At 41.3% G+C, this 22213-nt stretch overlaps 1 protein-coding gene across 8 annotated transcripts in view; it reads right to left on the reverse strand.

Annotated features, from left to right (window-relative positions):
• Positions 1–22213, reverse strand: part of ST3GAL3 (ST3 beta-galactoside alpha-2,3-sialyltransferase 3) — a 195720-nt gene that overhangs the window by 96067 nt on the left and 77440 nt on the right. For all 8 annotated transcript variants that reach the window (XM_065841848.2, XM_065841851.2, XM_065841849.2 and 5 more), the window contains one exon: positions 18496–18588. In XM_065841848.2, the coding sequence (XP_065697920.1) occupies positions 18496–18588 (93 nt within the window). The remainder of the gene's footprint in view (positions 1–18495; positions 18589–22213) is intronic.

Consider the following 22213-nt stretch of genomic DNA (forward strand, 5'->3'; position numbering starts at 1 on the left):
AACGTTGTGCGAGGACCTCCAGCTACGGCCCAGACAACCCGGCACACCATGCTGTGGGAACGGCTTGGTCCCAAAAGCAGCAGAGCCATGTCAGAGAGAACAAAGCCACCCATGAGGCCTACGAGCCCTGGCACAAGCGCCACAGATGAGCTCCTCCTCCTTCCCAAGGCTGGTTTATCCCCACCATTTCACACCTTGTGTATGCACTACATAACGTGCTGCTCAAACTTAGCACACTCGAACTCGCAGGGTAGTTTGCGACAACATCTGGCAAAGAAAGAGAACGCCATTCAAGTCAAGTTTATTTTCCTTCTAGCAAACAGATGAGCTCTCTTCTGCCTCATCTTGTTTTTCTCCCTAGTCTCAGGTACCCAGCTACAAGTATTACATAATTCTGGATATTTTACAGGAAAGCATCGTCTAATAAATTATCACTGCAATTAAATCCACTATAGGCTTGCAAACAGCTTGTAAGAGCTGTCAGAATGTTCCCAGATTTGCTTGGAAAGACGAAAAGATCTTACATTTAACTCAGCTAACAGTTAAGTGGTTGGCAGTAACTGTCCACAGAGTCCTGCAGAGGCCAATAAGCCTGAATTTAATAGAGTGGAAAAGAGAGAGCTAGCGAAAGGAGGCAGATCTTGTCACTGAAAGCATGACAAATGAGGAGGATGAACTTAACAGCAGTTTTACAAGAGACTAAAAGGAGCGATAGAAGTGTAAACAAGAGCAGAAAGAAGCACATTACTGTAATAATACTAAAAAGAGAAAGTCCTAGCTCAGAGCTCAGCTATGTCAAGAGGAAGCAGCTTGATGTTGTTTGTAGATCAGTTTTGGAGCAGAATCCCATGGGTTATGCCTCTACATGGGTATACTATTTGCGTTACATTTAGCAATCAGGTCTTGTTATTTAGCAACACAGATGCAGGACTTGCTGATTCATACAAGCCAATCCAGAACACAAAGTGTTTGGGTTCTCTTTTCCTGTTAAAGTCTTCGTTATTTACTGCTTGCAAGATTGCACTGAAGTTCCAGCCAAAACTCATTTCTCCTGTTTCCAATGCACATTCCAAACACGAAAAACATGGCACCACATCAAATGTTAAAGTACGATCATTATCATCCAGCTGCCAAGCAGTTCCTACAGGTTCAGAGGCAGAGAGCAACAGTAATCACGAACAGTGGCTCACCAGAACGAGCTGACAAGTGTTTTCGTGCTTGTAGTATCAGAGCATAGCAGGAGACAGGGTGGTCTACAGGGCAAATAGAAGATTTTAGCATAGAAGGAAAAGGATGGATAGATAAGGCTGTCACTTGTAACCCCTGGGCTACCCAGAAAGGACAGTGTGCAGAACAGGCAGAAGGACCCAGCACAGAGAAGGCAGAATAATCTTTTGCCAGCAGAATAATCCAGTAGCCTCCAAGAATGTTACTCACAACGTTAACCACAGCAGAGCCAGAGGACCAAAGCTGCACAGCATAAAACCACTGACAAGCCCATGCAAAAACATCTGCCATTCATTTAGACAGACAAGGGAAAGGCAACACAAATCTCAGCAGCAGAGGGAACTACACAATGGCAGTAGTTATTTTAGCTCCAGACTTTGGTAAACAGGTTTAGGTCAGAATGCCATGATGCAGTATGAAGAAACTAAGGCAATAGTACAAGGATAACTTTAATGAAATACTGTAATTTAAGAAAACCTGGAAAGTTCTAAGGCAGCTGTAGGCAATAAAGCCAGGAAGGCCTTAGAATACAGATGTAAATGAGTCAGTTCACTAATTTGGCAAATTTAAGGAAGTTCAGACTCAGAAGCTGAAAGAATTCCACAGCCCAACCACCTTCAGGATTTGTTTGAATTTCTTGTATCTATTTAGCCGTTACAGCTCTTTAAACTTTCCTAAACTCAAGGTGACCTTTTCAAAAAAAAAAAAAAAAAAAGAAAAGAAAAATTTGCCAGCACATACAAACATATTCTAAAACATGCTGTCCGGAACAAACAGTCTTCAAAACAGGGCACCAAATAGTCTCTATAATAAACCACGAGCAATTAATCTGCTGGGAAACAAATTAGCTCATTTCACTTGAGCGGAGTGAAGGTGGCTGTCAGGCTCCAGGGGTGATGTGAACTGTGGGGTCTTTTCCTGAGCTACCCTCACTGGAAGCCCACCAGTTTGAACCTGCCAGAGGGAACAGAGACCTTCCAGAGGCTGCCAGGCCCTGGGACTGAGATCAAACCAGCAAAGTACTCCCTCCCTTGAGCCTGTGCTCCCTTAAAATGCCCCTGACACACAGAACCTCTGGACCACTAGCACATGTTCTCTTAGTTGTATCAGCTGTCCCTGAGTCTGCCCATTCCATCCAGTCCCACCGTGCTTCCCAAAATTAGAAGACTTTTAAAGCGGAAATGTATCAAACATGATATAAAGTCAGGTTTTTACGTACAAAGGTAGAAATACAGAACACATATATGAATAAACAAACGTAAAAAGGAACTCTAATCATCTACATGTCGCAACATATTCCTCAACTGGCTGTTTTCACCGCCGCTCCTCTAAAACGCCTGTACTCAAATTTAAATGTGAAAGTTGCAACCCAAAGATGCAGTTGCTTTACCTTCTAATACACTTAGTCCTGTCATCTTCAGCTTCTAGGGAGTTCAAGACTGGAAGTGACTTTCAGCTCTTCTCTGCCCTCTTACGTTGTTCTAGACCTAAGGTTTGGGTAGGCACGTGCCATCTAGAACCAGTTGTTTCAAAATGGGATAGCTACAGATCCCACACTCCCCAAGAAAGTTGAGAAGAGAGACCTGTTTCGGGTTCTCACCTGTACCATTACTGTACAGTCTACAGACAGCTATGGTCAGCTAGGAACCAGTACGGCTAGGACGAATGCAGACTGAGCACATCGCCTGATACAGGATTTACAAAGGCCTGTGGAAGACTTAAAACCGCTATGAATAAAGGTTACTATTTTATTTATGAAAAAAGTAAACAGAGATGTAGCCCAAGACGGGTAAAGGAGGACCAGGTCCTACCCAACCTGTGCGCTCCATCCACACGGAAAGGCAGATGGAGCCCAGAGCTCTGGGGACCAGCATGAAGAGGGAGGGAAGTGATTGACTTGCATGAGAGAGAAACCAGCCCAGGGCTGCAGCACAGAGTGAACCCTGGAAGGTGGAGATAGGGAGAGAGCGTCTTCCTCCCTAGGGTGCTGTGAAAAGCAGCATTAGGGAGTCAGAGTATTGTAGAGCTGACACTTGGCGTCCACAGCCAAGACACCAAAATCTTCTAGAAGCTCATGAAATTAAGAGATTGATGTCAGACATATTCAGAAGTTTGCATTTGGTTAATCGTATGCTTTTGTTTCGTAGTTATTTCCAAGCTACTGATCAAGAATTTAAATGGTGATTTTCTAGAGAAATCGGGTTTTTTAAAAAAAATTGTTCGTCTGACAAGCAGAAAGTGCACTGTAGTCTACAAAAAAAACCCCAAACCAAAATGTAGCAGACAAACCCTCTCGACACCTGCAAACTAGGACAAGTTTGAAAACCTCAACTCTTACATGCCTAACCCTTTAGATACCTAATGCCAGGCCTTAGGTATCAGGAAGAAAACTCAGTAGAAGCTGAAAAGCAGTGCCACGCTAAAAAATATCACAGAAGTGAGAGATTCCCTCAACTCCAGAAAAACCTTAAGCGCCCTGGTACTTAACACTGATTTTCCCGCTTAATTTTTTACTGCTTAACAGCCATGGAGTGGTCATCGTGAACAAGCTGTTGAGAGCTCTTTCTAGGTCAGATGTCTTGGATATTTATGGGTCATCTCCCCTATGAAGGCAGACGGTCTCATCGGTGATGGCTGCTTCACACACTCCAGATTATTACAACTCGGATTATTACTCAGTTTATCAACTGCAGGCAACGACACCTTGTGCGCTTCTAGAGAGGTCAACCAGCTTTGTTAAATAAAATTAGATCTAGTAATAAATGCTTTTGTCTGTGTGAACCTTTCCTCTCATGCTTCTCCCCTCTGCCTTTCATTGGGGTTCTTGCATCTTTGGAGAGCACAATTTCTTTAGATTAGCTAAAGACAGGATTGTCTCAGAATAAACTGCCCTCCTGCTATCACTTTATTTGAATTACTAGATCTTCTAACTGTTTAAAATAAAACAATATTCAAATATTTTGAGATCTTAACTGAATAAAGACAGTTTTGTCAGTGAAAATATTTACAGTAGCCTCCCTAATTGAGACTGATTTCAGCTTCCTGAATCTCATTATGATGAACTGGGCATCGCTGCGAAAGGGAAACAAATAGGAGATGAATGAAAACAAACATGTAGAAACACAAACAACTGCCTGGAGTGACATCAATCATTACAAAAAATCTGTCAAAAACATCCCTCTGACTGGTATCTATCAAAACATCTCAGCAGTCCATCACTGCATGGTCACGGTTCAGATGGAGACAGAACGTGCAACAGCCAGCATGGCAAATCTCACACAGCATTTCTGAGCTAATTATTCTGTATCTTGGAGCACTGCAGCCATGGCTTGTTTCCTCCTGGATGGCCTGGAACCATCACTGTCTCCTCCCTTCTCAGAGGGTGCAATGTGTGGCAGCTAATTGTGCAGAATGGAGTGCTGCTTACCCTCTGTGTTTTCTAACCACCCACAGGAGAGAGTAAACCACTGGAAATCAAGTCCTATTAATGCAAAGAGAGAGGAAAAAGAAACAAACAAACAAACCCAAACTGAACTACGATCGCTATTTCCTCTCATTTGCTGTCTGGACACGGTTTAGGAGTCCCCCAGTTACAGCAAATCCTAGTAATGCAATACTGAAAAATGAAGAATCTCATTCTCAGAGACGAGATCAGCACTTCAAGCCTTCCCCCCTACACCCCTATGAGCAGCAGATACCAGCTCTGGGAGGAGAGAAGCTGAACAGTTCTTCCTCTCCTCTTAGAAAACATGACACTACTTCTTTCCTGCTAAAATACCATCTTCACTAAGTACAGGTGGAAAATTTTGCTGGCTGAGCAGGACAGATCTTCCGCCAGGAGAGCAAGGCAAATCACTGCTTTACAGATGTGTCTACTCAGCCAAGTTTCTTTACCCTTGACAGACGGGAAACCCCCATGTGGAATGAGCAGCCACAGAGCAGAAGTAAACAAGCCTAGCGTTTATAAACTGGTATCTTGTTGTTCCATAAATAGTTATCATTACCCAGGAGATCAGATCTGCCCAGGGGAGAAGAAATGCCTGGTACATGTACTGACTAAAATCCCCAACAAGGGAAAAAGACAGAGAAAGTTTGTGGTTTTCTTCACTTAAACCAGGACCTGCAAGCATATCTTGCTTCCTTCAAATTCTGGAAATCCTTTCCCAGCTGTTCCAAGAGCAGCAGGAACAAGTCCAGTAAGGATGGACTGAGTGCTGGCCTGTTAAACAGAGCCTCGGGACCAGCATCTTCCTTTGCAGATGCCTGAACTCCACAGACACCGTTTAAGAAAGAAATCAAAACCAAAAAGAGCTGGCCACCACTGGCTCTAAGGTGTCGCCTGTTTTGCCGCAGCTTGCATTAAGCCTGCGTGGAGCCGGATACTGTGGCTTTAAATACTTATCCATCAGGTTACACATTTACAAACAAATTCTTGAACATAAACAAAACTTGCAGAGCAGATACATGCTGTGCTGCTTATCCCTAATTCGCTGTCTAGTGAAGCATCTGGTCCCTGGGATCGTTCCAAAGTTGGTCCTTTGTCTCCAAGGTGGAGCAGGAGACCTTCCCACCACAACAGCGCTGTCCTACGGACTTGCTGGTGCTGCAGCTTCAGGGCCAGCAGTGCCCGGCCAGCCCAGGACAGCACGTCACAGCGTCACAGACCCCAGTGCTGGTGCAGGGACAGGGAAAGAAAGCCATCATGTCCCAAACAGCTTTCCCTTGCCTTTTGTTTTCAGGTTATTTAACACTATTCCACCCCTCCTGAAGCATTCATAGGAACTGTTTATATTTGGAACAGCTCACCCACAGGCAAGTCTTCGATCTCAGTGTAAACCTTTTATAATAGGAAAAAACAAAATCAAAATCCAAAACGGAACACCTCAGGTGGCTAATACAGCATCACCTCCCCTTACAGACAGAAGAGAGAGTCCTTAACAGAGGCAGAGCCAAAATAAAAGCACATACACATGCACCTTTTTATTTAGGAGGGCATCACATAAAGCATTGTGTGTCTGTGCACAGGCACATTTATATGTTCTTCTTGGTTTCAGACCCCACAGAGGGTCACTCCTAGATAAACCAATTCTTTTCTCAGCAATCTCTTTATCACACTGATATCACTTTTAGCAGTGCAGTTCTACATCTTCTCCTGGGTATGCACTTGTGGAAACACGAACCTAGGCTGGCACAGCTGATCAACAGATTCGAAACATGGTGTGACACAAATATCAATTTAGAAAGGGGAAAACATATAAAGCTCTGAATTTTTTTTTTCCTCTCTTTTTTTCCAAGAACAGCACAAGACGTGTTATTTGAAACGTGCACTACTTTGAAGCTTACATCAGTTGATTAAGCTTGGTAGAATAACAAATTAGCATGGTGGATGCAACGATTTTCAGGAAAATCACAACGAAACACTTCTCTCAAGAGAGCTGGGCACAGTTTTTCTGTTTCACAAGCTGGACACTGGAGTAAACTACAGCCCTGACTCACACATAGAAAATTCCCGTGCAAGTCAACCAATGACTCAAAGCGCTTCAGAAGAGAAAAGATGGGATCATTCTTACAAGTACGGCAGATTACACAAAAAGGAAACAACTTCTTTTCTGAACGCATAAATCTTCAGAAATTTAGCAAAATAGAAGCGGAATTAAAAAACACAGTGAGTAATGCTGGTGAAATATGTCATCCCATTGCACCCGGCTTCGCTGCCGTATGTGGTAACGCACTTGCCTTGGTTTCCAGCATCACAAGTGATTTGGGTTGAACCGGTGAGCAAGAGTCCTTGGGAAACCACAGGAACTTCACCAAGCTACTGCGATCCCTATTACAACAGTTACAGCATTGCTACCATAGCGTTTAGCAGTTAATTTATGGGTTTGATTTCACTGCATAATTAGCTCAGAATTATAGCAAAAGGTAGCAAGAAAATAATTGCCAAAGGAGCTTATGCTGTTCATGCTGTGGTGGAGTCACAGCTTCTACAACATTATTCGAACAACACTCTCAAGTGACTTTTCATGTCGCTACAAAGAGAATTATTAATCTTTCCAGTTTTTACCATCATTTGCTTAATGTAGAGTTGCAGGGTTCCCCAGACTGTTTCTAATTTGGTCTAATAACCTTGCATAAGTTATCAGGCTTGCTTTTCATCCAAACTCTTAGCCAATGTACATTGGCTCGGTGATAGAATCTGCATGCACTGACACTCCTGAAATGTTTCAATAATAGAACAAAGTGCGACAGCAAAAGATGAGGAGGGAAAGGTAGAAGAGGAAAGTAAATTGACTTGAAATCTACCCTAAGATAGGAAACTCGACGAAAACCACCAGTAGGGAGTTCAGAGGAATAATTATTCACTCTAAACACAATGCAGATCCTCTGAGGGAAGCTGGATACTTTTCTACAGCAAGAGGAAATCACTGGTGCCAGACAGAGCTTCAGAGATACCAGAGAACTCCTGGGGAGATGATGGGCTGGATCAGTAGCGATGAACCTTCAGACAGTCAGTTTTAATAAAAAGAGAGGTACCCAAAACCATTTATTGGGGGGATTTGAGGAAAAGATAAGAAGGTAAGACACGCATATCAAAACCGCAGTGATATTACACATACTCCTTAACTTCCATGCTCACTGATATTTTTCATTTGTTTCATTTCACGCTCACTGATATTTTCATTCGCTCAAATGCATTCAGATCCTCCAGCAATCCAGATTTGCTCTGAAAGTCAAACGTTCTTATTGGTATAGCTTTAAGAGCAGATGGGCGACAGCAATGGAGCCCAAACACATGCACAATAAAATATGCTTATTTGGCGGTATGGATTGAGTTTATAGCTTCTATTACAACCATACACGCTCAGGCAAATATGTTTGTTTATTTGTATATTTGCAAAGCTGTCCCTTATTTTTGGTTAAAGTTCACTATTTAGAAATAACTGTAGAATTCTGGATAACGAAAGAATGCAAAACAGAATAAAAAGCCCGTCCAGTTCCCGCTCTGGCAGAAGCTGCAGCGCATTCACGCCGGAGCGAGAGCGCATCTGCTCTGCACCTTTAGCAAAGCCAGCAAGACACACACACCGTGAGGCCCATGTGCCCGTGTTCCAGCTTTCATCTGACAGTCTCAATTCAGAAGTCACGAAAAGGAATCTGAAGAGAAACTTTTCAGGCACAAAGCCTGCGCCTCACATGGATTCTCTTTTTCTTTTTTAAAAACTCTTGAGAGCGGTTAAGCAGGAAAGATTTCAGCTCCAAAAATGGATCTGATGTAGATTCTGCTGTCATAATTAGCGCTTGGGCATTGCATGTATGACTTTGCACATGGTTTAAGATGAAAAAAAGCACGGGATAGTGAGAACAATTTGCACAAACTGAAGGTGAAATCAGATACCTAATTCATGGCCAACAGCTCCCTGTACCTCTGTGCTGGTGCCCAGCCTGGCTTACAGAGTGTGTGCAGTCCCATCACCTTAGCTCTACATTCCCAAGCTGTGCCCTTGGCCAGGTTGGTGTAATGATTTGGTAATTCCATAAATTGGATCAGTGAACTTCTCCGTGTTAACAAAAAAATATTGCACAAAAAGAGGAGACGAATGGAGGAGGGAAAACTCACGTTATTTTACTTACCCAGTTTACTGCACTGCCCACGGGCAGTTATGCTCCTCAGGTAATGGAGCAGCACAAGGGGCAGCACGAACTCCTCAAGTTAAGTGCCATATAGAAAAGGGGATGCAGACACTGAAACCAAGCCTTTTTTTTTTTTAGGTAAAAATCTACTTTAACATTATGCCACATCTACTTCAACCCGACTGCAGCTGCGTGCAAACCTTCAGGGGCTGCCAGGAGTGAAGGAGTGAGCTGCTGCCATTGAAGTTTGGTTTGAAGTACAAGCTTCAGTTGGTTAATCAGTGCTATGAGTTTAAGATCTAGCAATGAAGTTCTGAATACACAGTTTCACCTCTGGAATTACATTTCTGATCATTGCTCTCTACAAAAAAAAATGAATGCAGGGAATCTGTTGCAGAGAAATTAGTTATTCGAGCACACTTCAAACGGAGCTTTGGTTACTGCTGTTTCTGTACCAGAGGGCTGCAACGCTCTGAACCCGAGTTATCGAATGTTGCCTCTTAATCCCAGCTTCCTCCTTCAGATAAGGCAGGTGGAAGGGACTGAAGCAGCCAGGGTGTTTGTTGTGAAGGGCGATCCAATTGCCCCATTTACAAATAGCAACAACAGCTCAGCCAACAATCCCAGTTTCAACATTAAAAGCAAATGTCTCCTAACAGGCTGTGCTGTAGGTTCACTAAAGCCCAGCCAGCTGTGACAAAATGTATTTTGTGAGATAACATACTTTTCACCTTTAAGAAGTGTGAGAGATTTAAGTCTCCCAAATGAGCGCATAGCAATAAAAACAAACACAGGAATTATTCAAAGGAACATATAATGGGACCTGTTGTGTACTCTGACTCAGTTCTGTCACTCAAAATTGACATTAATACATATTTTTTTAAAAAAATCATTGTAAGTGCCTTCAACTTGTATATAATAACCAACACACAAATTGCAGAGGTGAAAAAGAAAATCATCACTCCAGAACCGAACTATATGGGGGAAAAAAGGCACTAATTCATAAAAATCACAAGGAAAGAAAGGCAGAGCAGTGCCAAATCCTCCCTTTGCCAGCAGTGAGCGGGTCGAGCAGCTGACCACACGGGATGATGTATTACTGGAAAAGCCACGGGGCTCTGGGTGGGGAGGTGCTGCCCAGGCACCAGCAGTGATCTGAGGAGCGTTACAGTGTGCGTGTTTCGGCTTGCGTGTTTGTTTAGCCCTGGTTTTACAAAACACAGAGCAAGGAGGTGACAGGAGGTAAACGTGAGCAGCGGCACGCTCCGACTCCCCACGCACGAGCCAGGCACTGAACCCAGCGTGTGGCTCAGAGAAACTGGAAACACTGACCGCTCAACCAGCCAGGGCACCGGCAAGTCCTCTTTCATCCCTCCTTTCCCACCATGCAAGTACTGATCTTCTTTAGCTGGAGTTAACCAAGGAACAGAGGGAAACTAATGATGCTCAGGACTTCCCAAGAGAAAATACACCTGCATCAACTTGTCCATGGTAATTCAAACCTCAATAACAAATATTTCCGTAGTCTTTGCTGTGGGAACAGTAGAATAAGCAAGATGCAGCATCTATGGGGAGTCACAATAACAACTCCAGGTCAGCGCTCTGGCACCCCCAAATATTCTTTTGTGCACCAGTACATACAAATTTCCTTACAGGGCTGTGATTACAGCAGTTACTGGGACAGCAAATGTAACTTTGAGCTGTGAAACAATCTCTTCCGTCATTGTACGTTATTCCTGAACACACATGAACAAGAAACTTAAGGGAGGGAACAAGCGTTTGGATACTCCCTGTTCCTAGAACAGGAGTAATCGCATTTCGAAGGAAAGGGGATGGTGTTTTTCACAGCAGCATCTGGGACACAGGGACCCCGACTGCAGGGGGAGCCTCTGGAAGTGCCCAATCTTTTCTTGGACATGAGCCGCTTTGACAGTTTAAATTACCAAAATGAACCACTGCAGTGTATTTCAAAATGAGATCTACATTGTACATATAGAAGACAAAAAAACCCTACTACCAATAACTAATTCAGCATATCTATACAATTTTATATATCTTTAAAAATTAAGAGATAGCACCCACTGCACCTGAAGAGACCGTAAAATACGCAGCAGATGGATTATGCTACAGTCAGGGCATAGTTTGCGATTCCCAAAGCAAACCTCAGTAGCAAACTAATTATCCAGCCTGTTTCTTCAGTGAGGTCTCATGAACCACATGAAGCTGCCATCCTTTGGCATCCTCTGCTCCTCTTAAACAGTCCGTCCCAAAGGGCGCAGCTGTCACCTGCGCTGACAGTCGCTGAGCTCGAGCCCTGTCACTTCAGTACGAGCCCATGATGGAGATGACAGTAATTCATGAGGCACCGAGACAGCCAAACACAAACTCAGATCTGAGCAGAGGGTTAAAAAGTCTCTTTTTAAGACTTTTTTTTTAATTTCTGAATATCTAAGTAACAAAGCAGGGAAGTGTGGGCTGAAAAGATGCTCTTGGGTGCTTATTATAAGAGGCACAGCTTCCATGGAAATGAATGGGGAAGGATTTGGGATGAGGGAACCACATTTTGAAATTATCCCAATCCCTATTAAAGCACTTGCTCAAGCTCCAATTCCACCTGATGCCCCCATCCCCATTTGCATGTAAGAATGCTTTTTTTCCCTAAAGTATAAAAGGTCTATAAACTGTACCTGCAAGACAGCAATGGCAAAGGAAATTCTGCCAGGTTGTGGTATCAAGGAGACAGGAACCTACCCTGTAACTCTAGAGAAAGGTCTCGTGGAGCTGTACAAACTATACATGACTGGAGAAAGACACGAGTCCATGACCTACAATATCAAGGGGGAACTAAACATGAGAAAAACAAAAAATTATTTCAGAGAAAGCAACTGAAATTCCTATGCCTGGCATAAATCCGTGCCACGTATTCTCCACTGATATGAAAGCTTAAAAATGTTGAACTTTATGTACAATGAAACAATTTAGCGTGAAAATAGAAATGCAGGGGAGTTTACAGGAGAGCTGGTTTTCCACAGAATGGAGAGTGGGTTGCTATATTGAAAAATAACAACAACAACAAAGAGTGAAGGAAGCGGCAACTGCTAATTGACAGCAAGTTTGCACCAGAATAATCAACCCAAACTGATTTTGTTTCTGAACTGATATAACAAAGAAGTTTGTGATTCATGTATACAAGCCTACATTTTAGCACCAGTTCACTAGAAAGAAATGTTTATTATCATATCACAGAATCACAGAATCGACTGGGTTGGAAAAGACCTCGGAAATCATCAAGTCCAAGCCTTGGTCCAACTCCAGTCCATTTACTAGATCATGGCACTAATGCCATGTCCAATCTCAGTTTAAAAACCTCCAGGGCTGGTGAGTCCAGCACCTCCCTGGGCAGCCATTCCAATGCCTGACCACCCTCTCTGCACAGAATTGCTTTCTGATCTCCAGCCTCAATTTCCCCTGGCAGAGTTGAAGCCCATGTCCCCTTGCCCTATTGCTGACTGCCTGAGTCCTTGGTTCTATAAAATAGTCCTGCATATCTGAATCACAAATGTTAAATTCACTGCTTTGCTCACAACACCTATAGATCTGTTGTATATTGAACCTCCCCTTCTCTCTTATTCAGAAATCTTTTCAGATACTCTTTATCTTTCTTTAAATACTTCTTTCCTATGTTCTCTTACCAAACACAGATTCACAAGTCTGCAGGTTGCAGACATTCCCTCCTCTAATTTCTAGTATTATTAAACAGCTGCCAGCTTACCAGAGCTTGTGGTTGGAAAATTGTCAGCAGCTGAATTCGCCCGGGCTGGCATTTCAGCCACAAACTGTGGGCAGAGGCCCCTGTCTCGTGTGATAAAGAACAGAGCATAGAAAAGGAAAGAGAACTGGACGCTGGCAGCATCGTTTCCACAGCAGAGCCAGACACGCGGGAGACGGCAGCGTTACCACTGCAAACATGAGTTAGTGCCTTCTACAAAAAGGTCAAAGCATTCGCTCCAGACTTGTAGGTGACCTCAGACCTACTAAAAACAGTCTAATTCACTGAACAAAGACCTACTGATGCCATTTTATCAAAGATGCTTGTCATTTTCTTTCTGTCATTCCAAAACCAGTAGCCTTACTTGAGGCACTTTGAGTCACTATCTGCTATTGGGAGATTTGCAAGAGGCAGAATCATATTGTCCTGGAAAGTGAAAAATGAGACAACTCCTTTGTTTACGAGGAGCAGCAGACGCAGCCCATCGAGCCAGCTCCTACACTGAGATCACGCGTCCATTTCTCTTGGTGGGGAGCCACTGTCATGATCCAGATTACAGCATGTTTTTCTGAAGCTATGCCAGTTTGCCTTTATGGCATAATAATTAAAAAATCCAGAAGCAAAGCAAACAGAAAAACAGCACCGAACGTCCACTTAGCCTCACACTCGATGTCTGTGCCCATCGCCCAAGATTTTAGTTAAAAGCCTAAGAAACAGAGAATATATAAAGCTCCAATCTTCCCTCAACATCCATTTAGGTCCCAACCTCTTGCAACTTAGAGATTTTCTTGCCTGGTTTTGAATCTTTATAGTCAACCGAACTGTGAATATTGGTGTTTGTTCGTTTTTAGTATTTTGTCCATTATGAAACTCATTCTCAGACAAAATGCAACTGGAAGTAGCATGAAATAGCACTTCCCTTCATTTATTTTAGACATGACACATATATTTACATTTAGCATCCCGGAATTTTGCACTAAGAGAAGCACTCACCTGAACATCTTCTCCATGCCCTTCACTATGTTGCACATACTTATCAATCCTCTCTGCTCCCCGACTGCTCTTACCTCAAACTGCAAAGTCTACATTTATTTAATCTTTCTGAGCATGCAAACAGCTCCACATTTATGTTTACTCTTTATTACCACCATATATACCTAATTCTTCTAGATCTGCTTCAAAATAAGTTGAAGATAATTAGATGTGTTACTGAAAATAGAAGCACAAGGTGTATTTCTACAAGGGCACAACATCCTTGCATTTTCTGCATTTGTCTCCTAAATGTCCACTGGCTTTCAACCATCACTGGTCAGTAAGTCACAGTAATTCCAAGGTCTCTTTCCCGATTTGCAAGGCATAACTAAGTCCATCACTAGGACTGCCAGATCAATCTTCTCAACAACCACTACACCCATCAGAATTTGGCCTGTTATTCCGTTGCCCTATCACTTAGTGCTGCGAGATCCCTGATATTCTTCAGCTTTTGGTCCTGTTTCCTGGAAAAATGTGTCAGTGCTTTATTCTTTTATTTTCTGTTCCAGACAGTTTACGAGTACTTGGAACAGCAGAGATCCCAGCACACATTGTCCAAAGGACTCCGGGGGTAACATCCCTGTTCTGTCCAGTCTTCTCATACAGTTTCCAATCCTCACCTATTCGCTACTTAACCACTACAGGGTTACACCAGTTTAATTTCCCAAAAGTCTTTGAAACACCAAGTGTTTGGTTGGGTTTTTTTTGGTTGTGGTGTTGTGTTTTGGTGGGTTTTTTGTCATTGTTGTTGTTTTTGTGGTGGTTTTGGTTTGATTTTTTGTTTAAGAAATACATATTGTATTAGTTAAATCCCCTTTATCAAATGCCCTTCCAGTCATTCAAAGCAACATGAACAGATTTACAGGGCGGGAGTTCTTGCTGCAGAAGACAACTTGACTCCTCTCTATCATCGCCTTTATTCCTGTGAATGAACACTAATTCTATTCTTTTTTATTAATATAGTTTCTACTGAGGTGCCTCATATAGAAACCAGGCTCACTGTTAGTTTCCAGTTTCCCAAACACCCCATGGGCCCCTCTTGAAAAGCCTGACACGTTTACTGCTTTTCATTCTTCCATTCTAAGGCCAATTTAAGCAATGATTATACACAACCGTGTGTAACTCGGCAACTTCCCCGAGTTCTTCACAAAGTGACAACTTTTCCTAGCAATTCATTGTGCCAATTTGCTCCAAAACGTCAACCTTCTGTCAGCTTCCAGCAGAAGGGAAGGCTCCACGTGGGAACTGTTCTGCAGTGAATAGCCATGCAAATAACCTCTCTGCTCCGGCTTCACCTTCCCTTAGCTCCCATGTAATAACACGATCGTGTATCAGCCCTTCAGGATCTCTGGCAGGCTTTCTGTTTTTGACAGCTTAGACAAAGAGCTTTAATTTTTTCTTATGCCTTTATAAAGTTGCTACTCAACATTTTTTTGGCCTACCTCATTATGGTTTATATTTAACTTGCCAAAGTTAATGCTCTTTCCTATTCTCATCATTTGGATACAACTCCTGCCTCAGAAAGAAGACTTATTTCTAGGAGCCTTGTTTATTATTTTACTGTTTAAGCCAGTCCTTGTTCATTTTCGTGGCTTTCCTTCAACCTCTTATTTCCCCTCTTTTCACAGACTTTAACCATCAAAACTGGACACGGTATTCTAGAAGTCTTGGGTTGTGGGGTTTTGGGGGAGAGTTGGGTTTTTCACTTTAAATCTGTGCTACACACAAAATTTCTCAACTTAGGTGTGTACATATGAACCTGAAACAGCATTACAGCTATGATGCTTTGTTGAGGTTATACGAAGCTTTTCCTGTGTCTGTTTCCAAGACAGTTTTTCTATCATGAAGGTATAATCTGCATTTGTTCCTCCCAGATGTCTTATTTCATATTGTATGCATTAAAATGTAGTTAGTTGGACTGTGGCCATTTAAATCAGGCAGCCCAGATTGGTCTCTAAAAGTAACCAAACTTTTATTTAGTACTCTTCAATAAGCGTATCATCTGTGTACTTAATCCAGGATTATTGATGAAGGCGTCAAGCACTGCTAGAATGAGAACTGATCGACTGAGAACCTCATTTAAAAAAATAAATAAAATAAAATAAAATAAAATAAAATAAAATAAAATAAAATAAAATAAAATAAAATAAAATAAAATAAAATAAAATAAAATAAAATAAAATAAAATAAAATAAAATAAATCAAATCATTCCTTACCAGCAATCACATCTCGAGATTTCTCAGGACATTGCTCTTTAGTCTGTGTAGCGCTTGCTTATGCTTGGTCAAGTCTGAACTCACATTTTTACCATTGAAGCAGCACTTACCAAGAAGAGTTACATCCTCTGAAAAATATTTCTTCTATCTCAACTATTTCCATCATATTTTGCCTATTTACATTTAAAATGGCACTAAAAAGTCAGGAACCTTTAGAATGGGAAAACATTTATTCATTTTATTCATGTTTGAAACAGCCAAACCAACTTTATCGAAATACTAAAAAACTCAACAAAAACACACATTTTATGGCAAAGACCAAGCCTGAAGAACATCAGCCAAAGAAACAATGTTTTCCTAATGATACGAGCAACTGAAATCAAAAGCTAGAATAAAAGAAATCAGGCAGTTCATATTCTTAAACCAACAGGCAAGCTAATTTGGCTTTAAGAGTTCTAAATATATTAAATTATGGTACTTGGCTTGGTAGTATTAACTTTGCATAGTTCTTTAAGCACGAGAGAAGCTTCAGAAGAGAAAGAATCTTAAGTGTAGCATGGAATTCTTTGCAGTACTATTGGTCAGACATCCTCACACCAATTCCAACTGAAATAATTAAATGTCCAACACTGAATTTAATTAACGAAGAATTAGTGAACATCATGGAAAGAAAAGTCAACCTTAGTGAGGTTTAGGGCTCACGTTAGAGAAGCAACTGAACAGAAAACCCCAGTGGGACGCTGTCTTTAGAACCATGAATATCATTTTTCAGTGTACAAACAACACAACAATGACCTAGTTAGAGTAGAGACGTGTTACTACCTCTCTGCATAGTATTGGTTCAATGCATTTATCTATAGGGAGAAGGTGACTGAACAGCAATCTGTAAGTAGCTCCTGAGGCAGAGAATAAATAACACTTCGGATTCTAGCAGGCAAAAAAACTCCTTCTTGAAGGCAAAGTCTTAAATCAATTTGAAATTAAAATAAGATTAATATTTTTGCAATATAATGAGTTTATCCATAGGAATAATATAGCGCATTATTACCAGATTCTCCAACAACTTAAATCTTTAAATCAAGCTAACAGGCCTGTGATCCATGATGAATTCACTGGAAGAAAACGTCATGTCCTGTGTCATGAAACAAATCAGGAAACGGGGCCACTGATGGTATTTTTCTGGCCTTAATAAGCATGCTAGAGAATCTTCTGTTTTCAGCGTATGTAATTTATCTCCCCAGAATCAATACAACAGCAACGCCTTGGAAAGTGCAGTTAGGTTTCAGTTGTATAAAGAAAAGACGGCTTTAGTTTCAGACATCTTACCAGAGGTAAATTACCTTATATTCATCTTCTATTTACGTGTAATATGTACAGAAACATAGGTTTAAAAGCACTCAGAAAGTTCTTAAAAGAAGATGATAATGTATCTACCTTTAGTTCCAGTATTTATATTCTAACCAAAGTTCTAAAATTCACACAGAAGATAATACTGATAATTATTTGTTTCACCCTGGTGAATTGAGAACATAGTGTCAACACTTAGTGTTTTGCTTTTAAGGCCTGGCTGTAGTATCTGCTGGTTACAAGGCAATGTCAGGTTTTTATTTTTAATTTTTCAAAGTTTGCAGGTACCATGTTTGCCAGTAAAAATGAAGAAAGAGGATACCATCAGCTTCAGGCTTGGTCACTCAACCTAACCCCTATGTGTGCAACGCCCTCCTCAAAAGAAACAAAACATAACTTATAGAAAAGCATCAGTTGTGTTAAAAAGTCCACAACCTCTTTTTCCAGAAAGGTCACTGCATTAGAGCACCTCTTCCACCATCATTAGAAGCTTGTACAAAGGTCAAATAAGTGTTTGGTCAAATTTTCCATTTGATGAACCAAACTGAGATCCTTGAGCCTCAGCAGTATAATGTTCCTGCCCGTCTATCTTCTGAACTTGTCCAAACTCCTCGAAACGCAGAAGCCACCCAGTGCATTAGAGAAAGCCATAAGCCAAACGTAAAGGTAAGTTTTGGTTGCTCTGTTATGATTACTTTCCTCATTTCTGAGAGCTACCAAGCGGCATTGCACCTTCCCACCCTTTCAGAGGGAAAGAAATTCTGAAGGAACCAGTGACACCTCCACTAACTTCTCAACACAGTAAGACACACAACTTGTTAACATGCCTTAAGACTCTTTGGAAAACATGATGGCAAAGCCTCCAGGTACCTGAGGAATTGCTCTACCCTGTTCTCCCAAGCACAACAAAAAAGACCACATTTTACTACTCCAGATAACTTAATCTGTCACTTTATGGGATTGCATCATCGGGTACGAGTAGTGAGCTTGACCACACATATGTATCATGCACTGACAACATAATTTGTTTCATTATTCAACACACAGAACTCCCTACTCTTTGAGCAAGGTCCTGGTCAGAGTGAAATAAGTTAAGCCATTGACCACTCAGACAGCCCAGAATTTCAACACCGGTGATCCCCGGAACCAGTCAGGTTACAGAGCAATGACACTTTTCAAGTCAATCTCTGCAGATCACCCACCTTGAAGGATGAGAAGTCATCTGGGGAAGAAGGGAAAACAAACAGAAAACCAAAGCAGTCATTACTTACTTTGGGAAGATGACAGTCATGAGTGCTGATGCATAACCAGGTTTGCACACTCCCTCAGAGAAATTTGCATACTTGGATGCCAATTCCGGAGGCCTGTGAAAAAATAAGCAGAGAGTCAGGACTCTCTTGGCTATGAACTGGTTTTTGCAATTATCCACGTTATTTTTTTCCTTATAGCTTTTCTGAAAAACAGCTGTGAAGAACAACAGCAAACACAGATGGGTATTTATTGTTGCCGTACAGCATCACAGGAGAACAACAACCGAAGGACAGGGTTAATGATACCTGAAATACTAAATCACTAGTTTTGCTGAAAGATTTTCATGCTTAGGAAGGTGAATCGCATTGGAGAAAAATAACAAGATACCATCTTAGACTTCAACCTTTCAAAAGGAAGGAAACATCACCAGCAGTTTGTTTTGGCTATTTTTCTAAAATATGATCAAAGTTAAAGTTACAGAAGAGTATTACTTAGAAGATAACTTCCAAGCACTCGAAACAAACTGCCGAGCAGTTCTGACACGTTATCAAGGGACGCATCCTTTCAGCATTTGGAAGAGATGACATTGCTGCTGTTCTGTCGAGATGTGTCTTAATTCAGCTTGCCTAGTTATTTTCAGGTAAAATTTAGAATACTGTGGGGCTTGGGTTTTTTGTTGTTGTTGTTGTAATTTTTTTGATTGTTTGTTTTTTTGTTGTTGTTTTTTCCATTTAGCTTTTGCACAGGAACAAGATTAGCAACTCAAGAAAAGGTATTTAAGTCAAGTATATATTTTTACTATAGATCTACTGAGTGACCTGGAAAAAACACTTGATTTTGTGTCCGTGTTCACCACATGTAAAACTTATACATTAATCCATTTCACGATAACATTACAAGGGTTAATTCACTTGTGCTTTCAGATTTATACTAGATATCTTGGTGTTAGCCACAGTATGAGAATTATCAATATTCCTCCCCCCAAAAAAAAGGCATTTGAAGTTGCAAGTGTTAACTACCACAAAGAATCCATCAATAATACTGTATTTGTTGCACCACTTTGCTAGCAGTAGGCAAGTAATGAAAGTTTTTTTCCCTACAAGTTAGCAGTAGGAGTCAAATGAGGATAACGGTACAGATCTGCAGAGTAGATCCAAAAAATAATTTGGAAGAGCCTATTATTATCACCACCATGATTTCTTTTCCAGCAACATGGACATCACCAGCATCGCTTAACAAGCAAACCACTGCTAGATGTAATGGGCACAGATTGAGAGAGTTCAAGTGAGTGGAACCCTGAGCTGAACAGAAGGTCCTGGAGATTGTGAGCAGGGGCACAAACAGAACAAAATGACCCATCTGAAAGACAGCACCTCCGTGCTGAACTGGTACTAAGTGTCCTTGTACTAGTCCTGCGGTCACCACCCTAAAGATCACTGGCCATTTCCAAACGGGTCATCAATAGATGGACAGGTAATTTTACAATTAGCCACATATGGTACCAAACCTCCTAAATCTATGTACTTCTTAAGGAATAAAATCTATTCCTGCTGAACAAAAATCTAAACCTTCAATGGCTAGAAGACAAAATAAACTTGAGAAAATAAAAAAGTCACTACAAGCATTTTGTTTATTAAAACCTTTACAGATGAAAAGCACTGAAAGAAAAGCTTAAGAACATGGATCTGATTCTAATTTTGCCACAGATTTCTTGCAAAGTTTTTCTCAAAATGTAATATTTTACTACCACAATTCTACATCTACAGGACGGCAGAACAATACATTTGACTACTTACACTGTCAATTATTTACAGCACAGTTTATATTTCTCTAAATACATTATATAGACATGTGGAGATCGATGTAAATGTAACATTATCTAGCACAACCCAAATCCACGAGTTCAATTTCCACAGGTGATATTATAATCCATCTCTAAATGAGAGATGAGAAAGCATCTAAGATGTGATCATCTAGAAGTCTGAATCCCAAAGACTTGCATGGAATGATTTGTGCTCTGATTCCGATCAGGTTCTGTTTAGAAACAGGCACAGGAAGGAAAGGCCTGTTGCTGACAAAACAGGAGTTTTTAATGGTGGCAAAATATATTCCCTTCTGACACAGTCAAAAGAGACAGCAGGGTGTGCAGATCCCAGCTTGTTGCAGCACTTCAGATATGATGAAATGTGGGAAAACTTAATCTTTATCAAGCAAACTTAAGTGTTGCTGCATTGTTTTTGTTTAAGCAAAATACAGAAAAGCCCTAATACCAAAATCTTCAAAAACAAGTCGAAAGCAACTGGAATTTATCTGGAGCCACCACAGTGGTGAGTCATTGCTGGCAAACTCGTGGAGCTATTTCAACAGCAGGCCTTTCTCAAATGACCTCAGTGGTCACACAAAATATCTGCTGCCACAAACAGGCATTTTTCTCTTTTCTGATTTAATGGCGCTTTCATTATCAAATTAAAATGTCACTCAGATGCCCACCGTGGTGTTTCTGCAGAAGAACAGTAGGCTGAAACCCCCGTGCATTCGAGTGGCACAGAATGCCAATCAGTGCCGCATACTGACGGGGGAGCTGTCAATTATGAAACCCACAAAGATATTCGGAGCCGTTAAAGCCCGAGGGCCGAGCTGTTAACATTTCTTGGATGTGATGAAGTTCATGATCCAGAGTGCCAGAGGCAGAACAACTCTCATAAGCCAATTGTAGCTGCCACCTCATATCATTCAACATGTGCTCATCTCCTTTCTTCTGGCCATGCATTGAACCAGCAGGCTAAAGAAAAGTAGAAATGCGAACTCTACATTTAAAATCCATCTAGGGACACATTTAATTTGCTTGATTTCTCCAGATTACACATTTGGGCTATAATGTCATTACCAGCTTGTTCATAATAATAAGCCTTATTAGGTGTAACTCAAAGCAAAACATGTACAGTAAGGCTGGATACAGCTGTGCTGTCTACCATTCTGCTACCTTCACGAAGCTATCCAAGCTAACGTCATTTTAGACACATAAATTTGCTTTGTGTTTTTTCCTGCAAGATTCACAGATCTCACAGAGATTGCTCTGCCATAAATCAGACTGCAAAACATCCTACAGAGAACTATTCATTTTTCAAAAGAATCCAGCTTTGTAAAAATCACATTGCTCTTAGTAGGTACACAGTTTCATAACAAAAATAACGTACAGAACTGAAGTGTATGGATAAGCATCTCCTTCATATCCAATGACAGTGTATTTATTACACTGCTACATCTATTGCTACTTCTTTAGTTATGTTTCTTATTTCCAAATGGAAGCAGCACCGCTATTGAAAGTAGATTCTGCAAAGGCTGCCTGACAATTACCAGAACACAGCGCACAGCATTGCAAAAGCTTATGTTTGATTCTCGTTTTATAATCCTGAACGCTGCCCACAACAGATGGGGCAAGAACGAGGCACCAAACCAAGCAATGTTACTTTTAGTGCTTTCTAGTAAATAGCTTCATCTCACTAGCAGCATTTCTGTGCCCGAAATCCCAGGATCACACAGAAGGGCGTTGTGGGAAGCCAGCCAGCACCATCACGATTGTTATGGCACAAAGGTGCAAATCTCCGCATCTCCCAGGTCCAAGCACATCTACTCCAGCTCCTGATTCTCATGCTCCTACAGTGAAAGCATCAGTCAGGTTGAGGTGGTTAAAGAGCTGGCGGAGGCAGCTGAAAGGATATTAATAGATTATTAGAT

Source organism: Patagioenas fasciata, chromosome 6 (genome assembly GCF_037038585.1).
Source record: "Patagioenas fasciata isolate bPatFas1 chromosome 6, bPatFas1.hap1, whole genome shotgun sequence".
NCBI classification, from domain to species: domain Eukaryota; kingdom Metazoa; phylum Chordata; class Aves; order Columbiformes; family Columbidae; genus Patagioenas; species Patagioenas fasciata.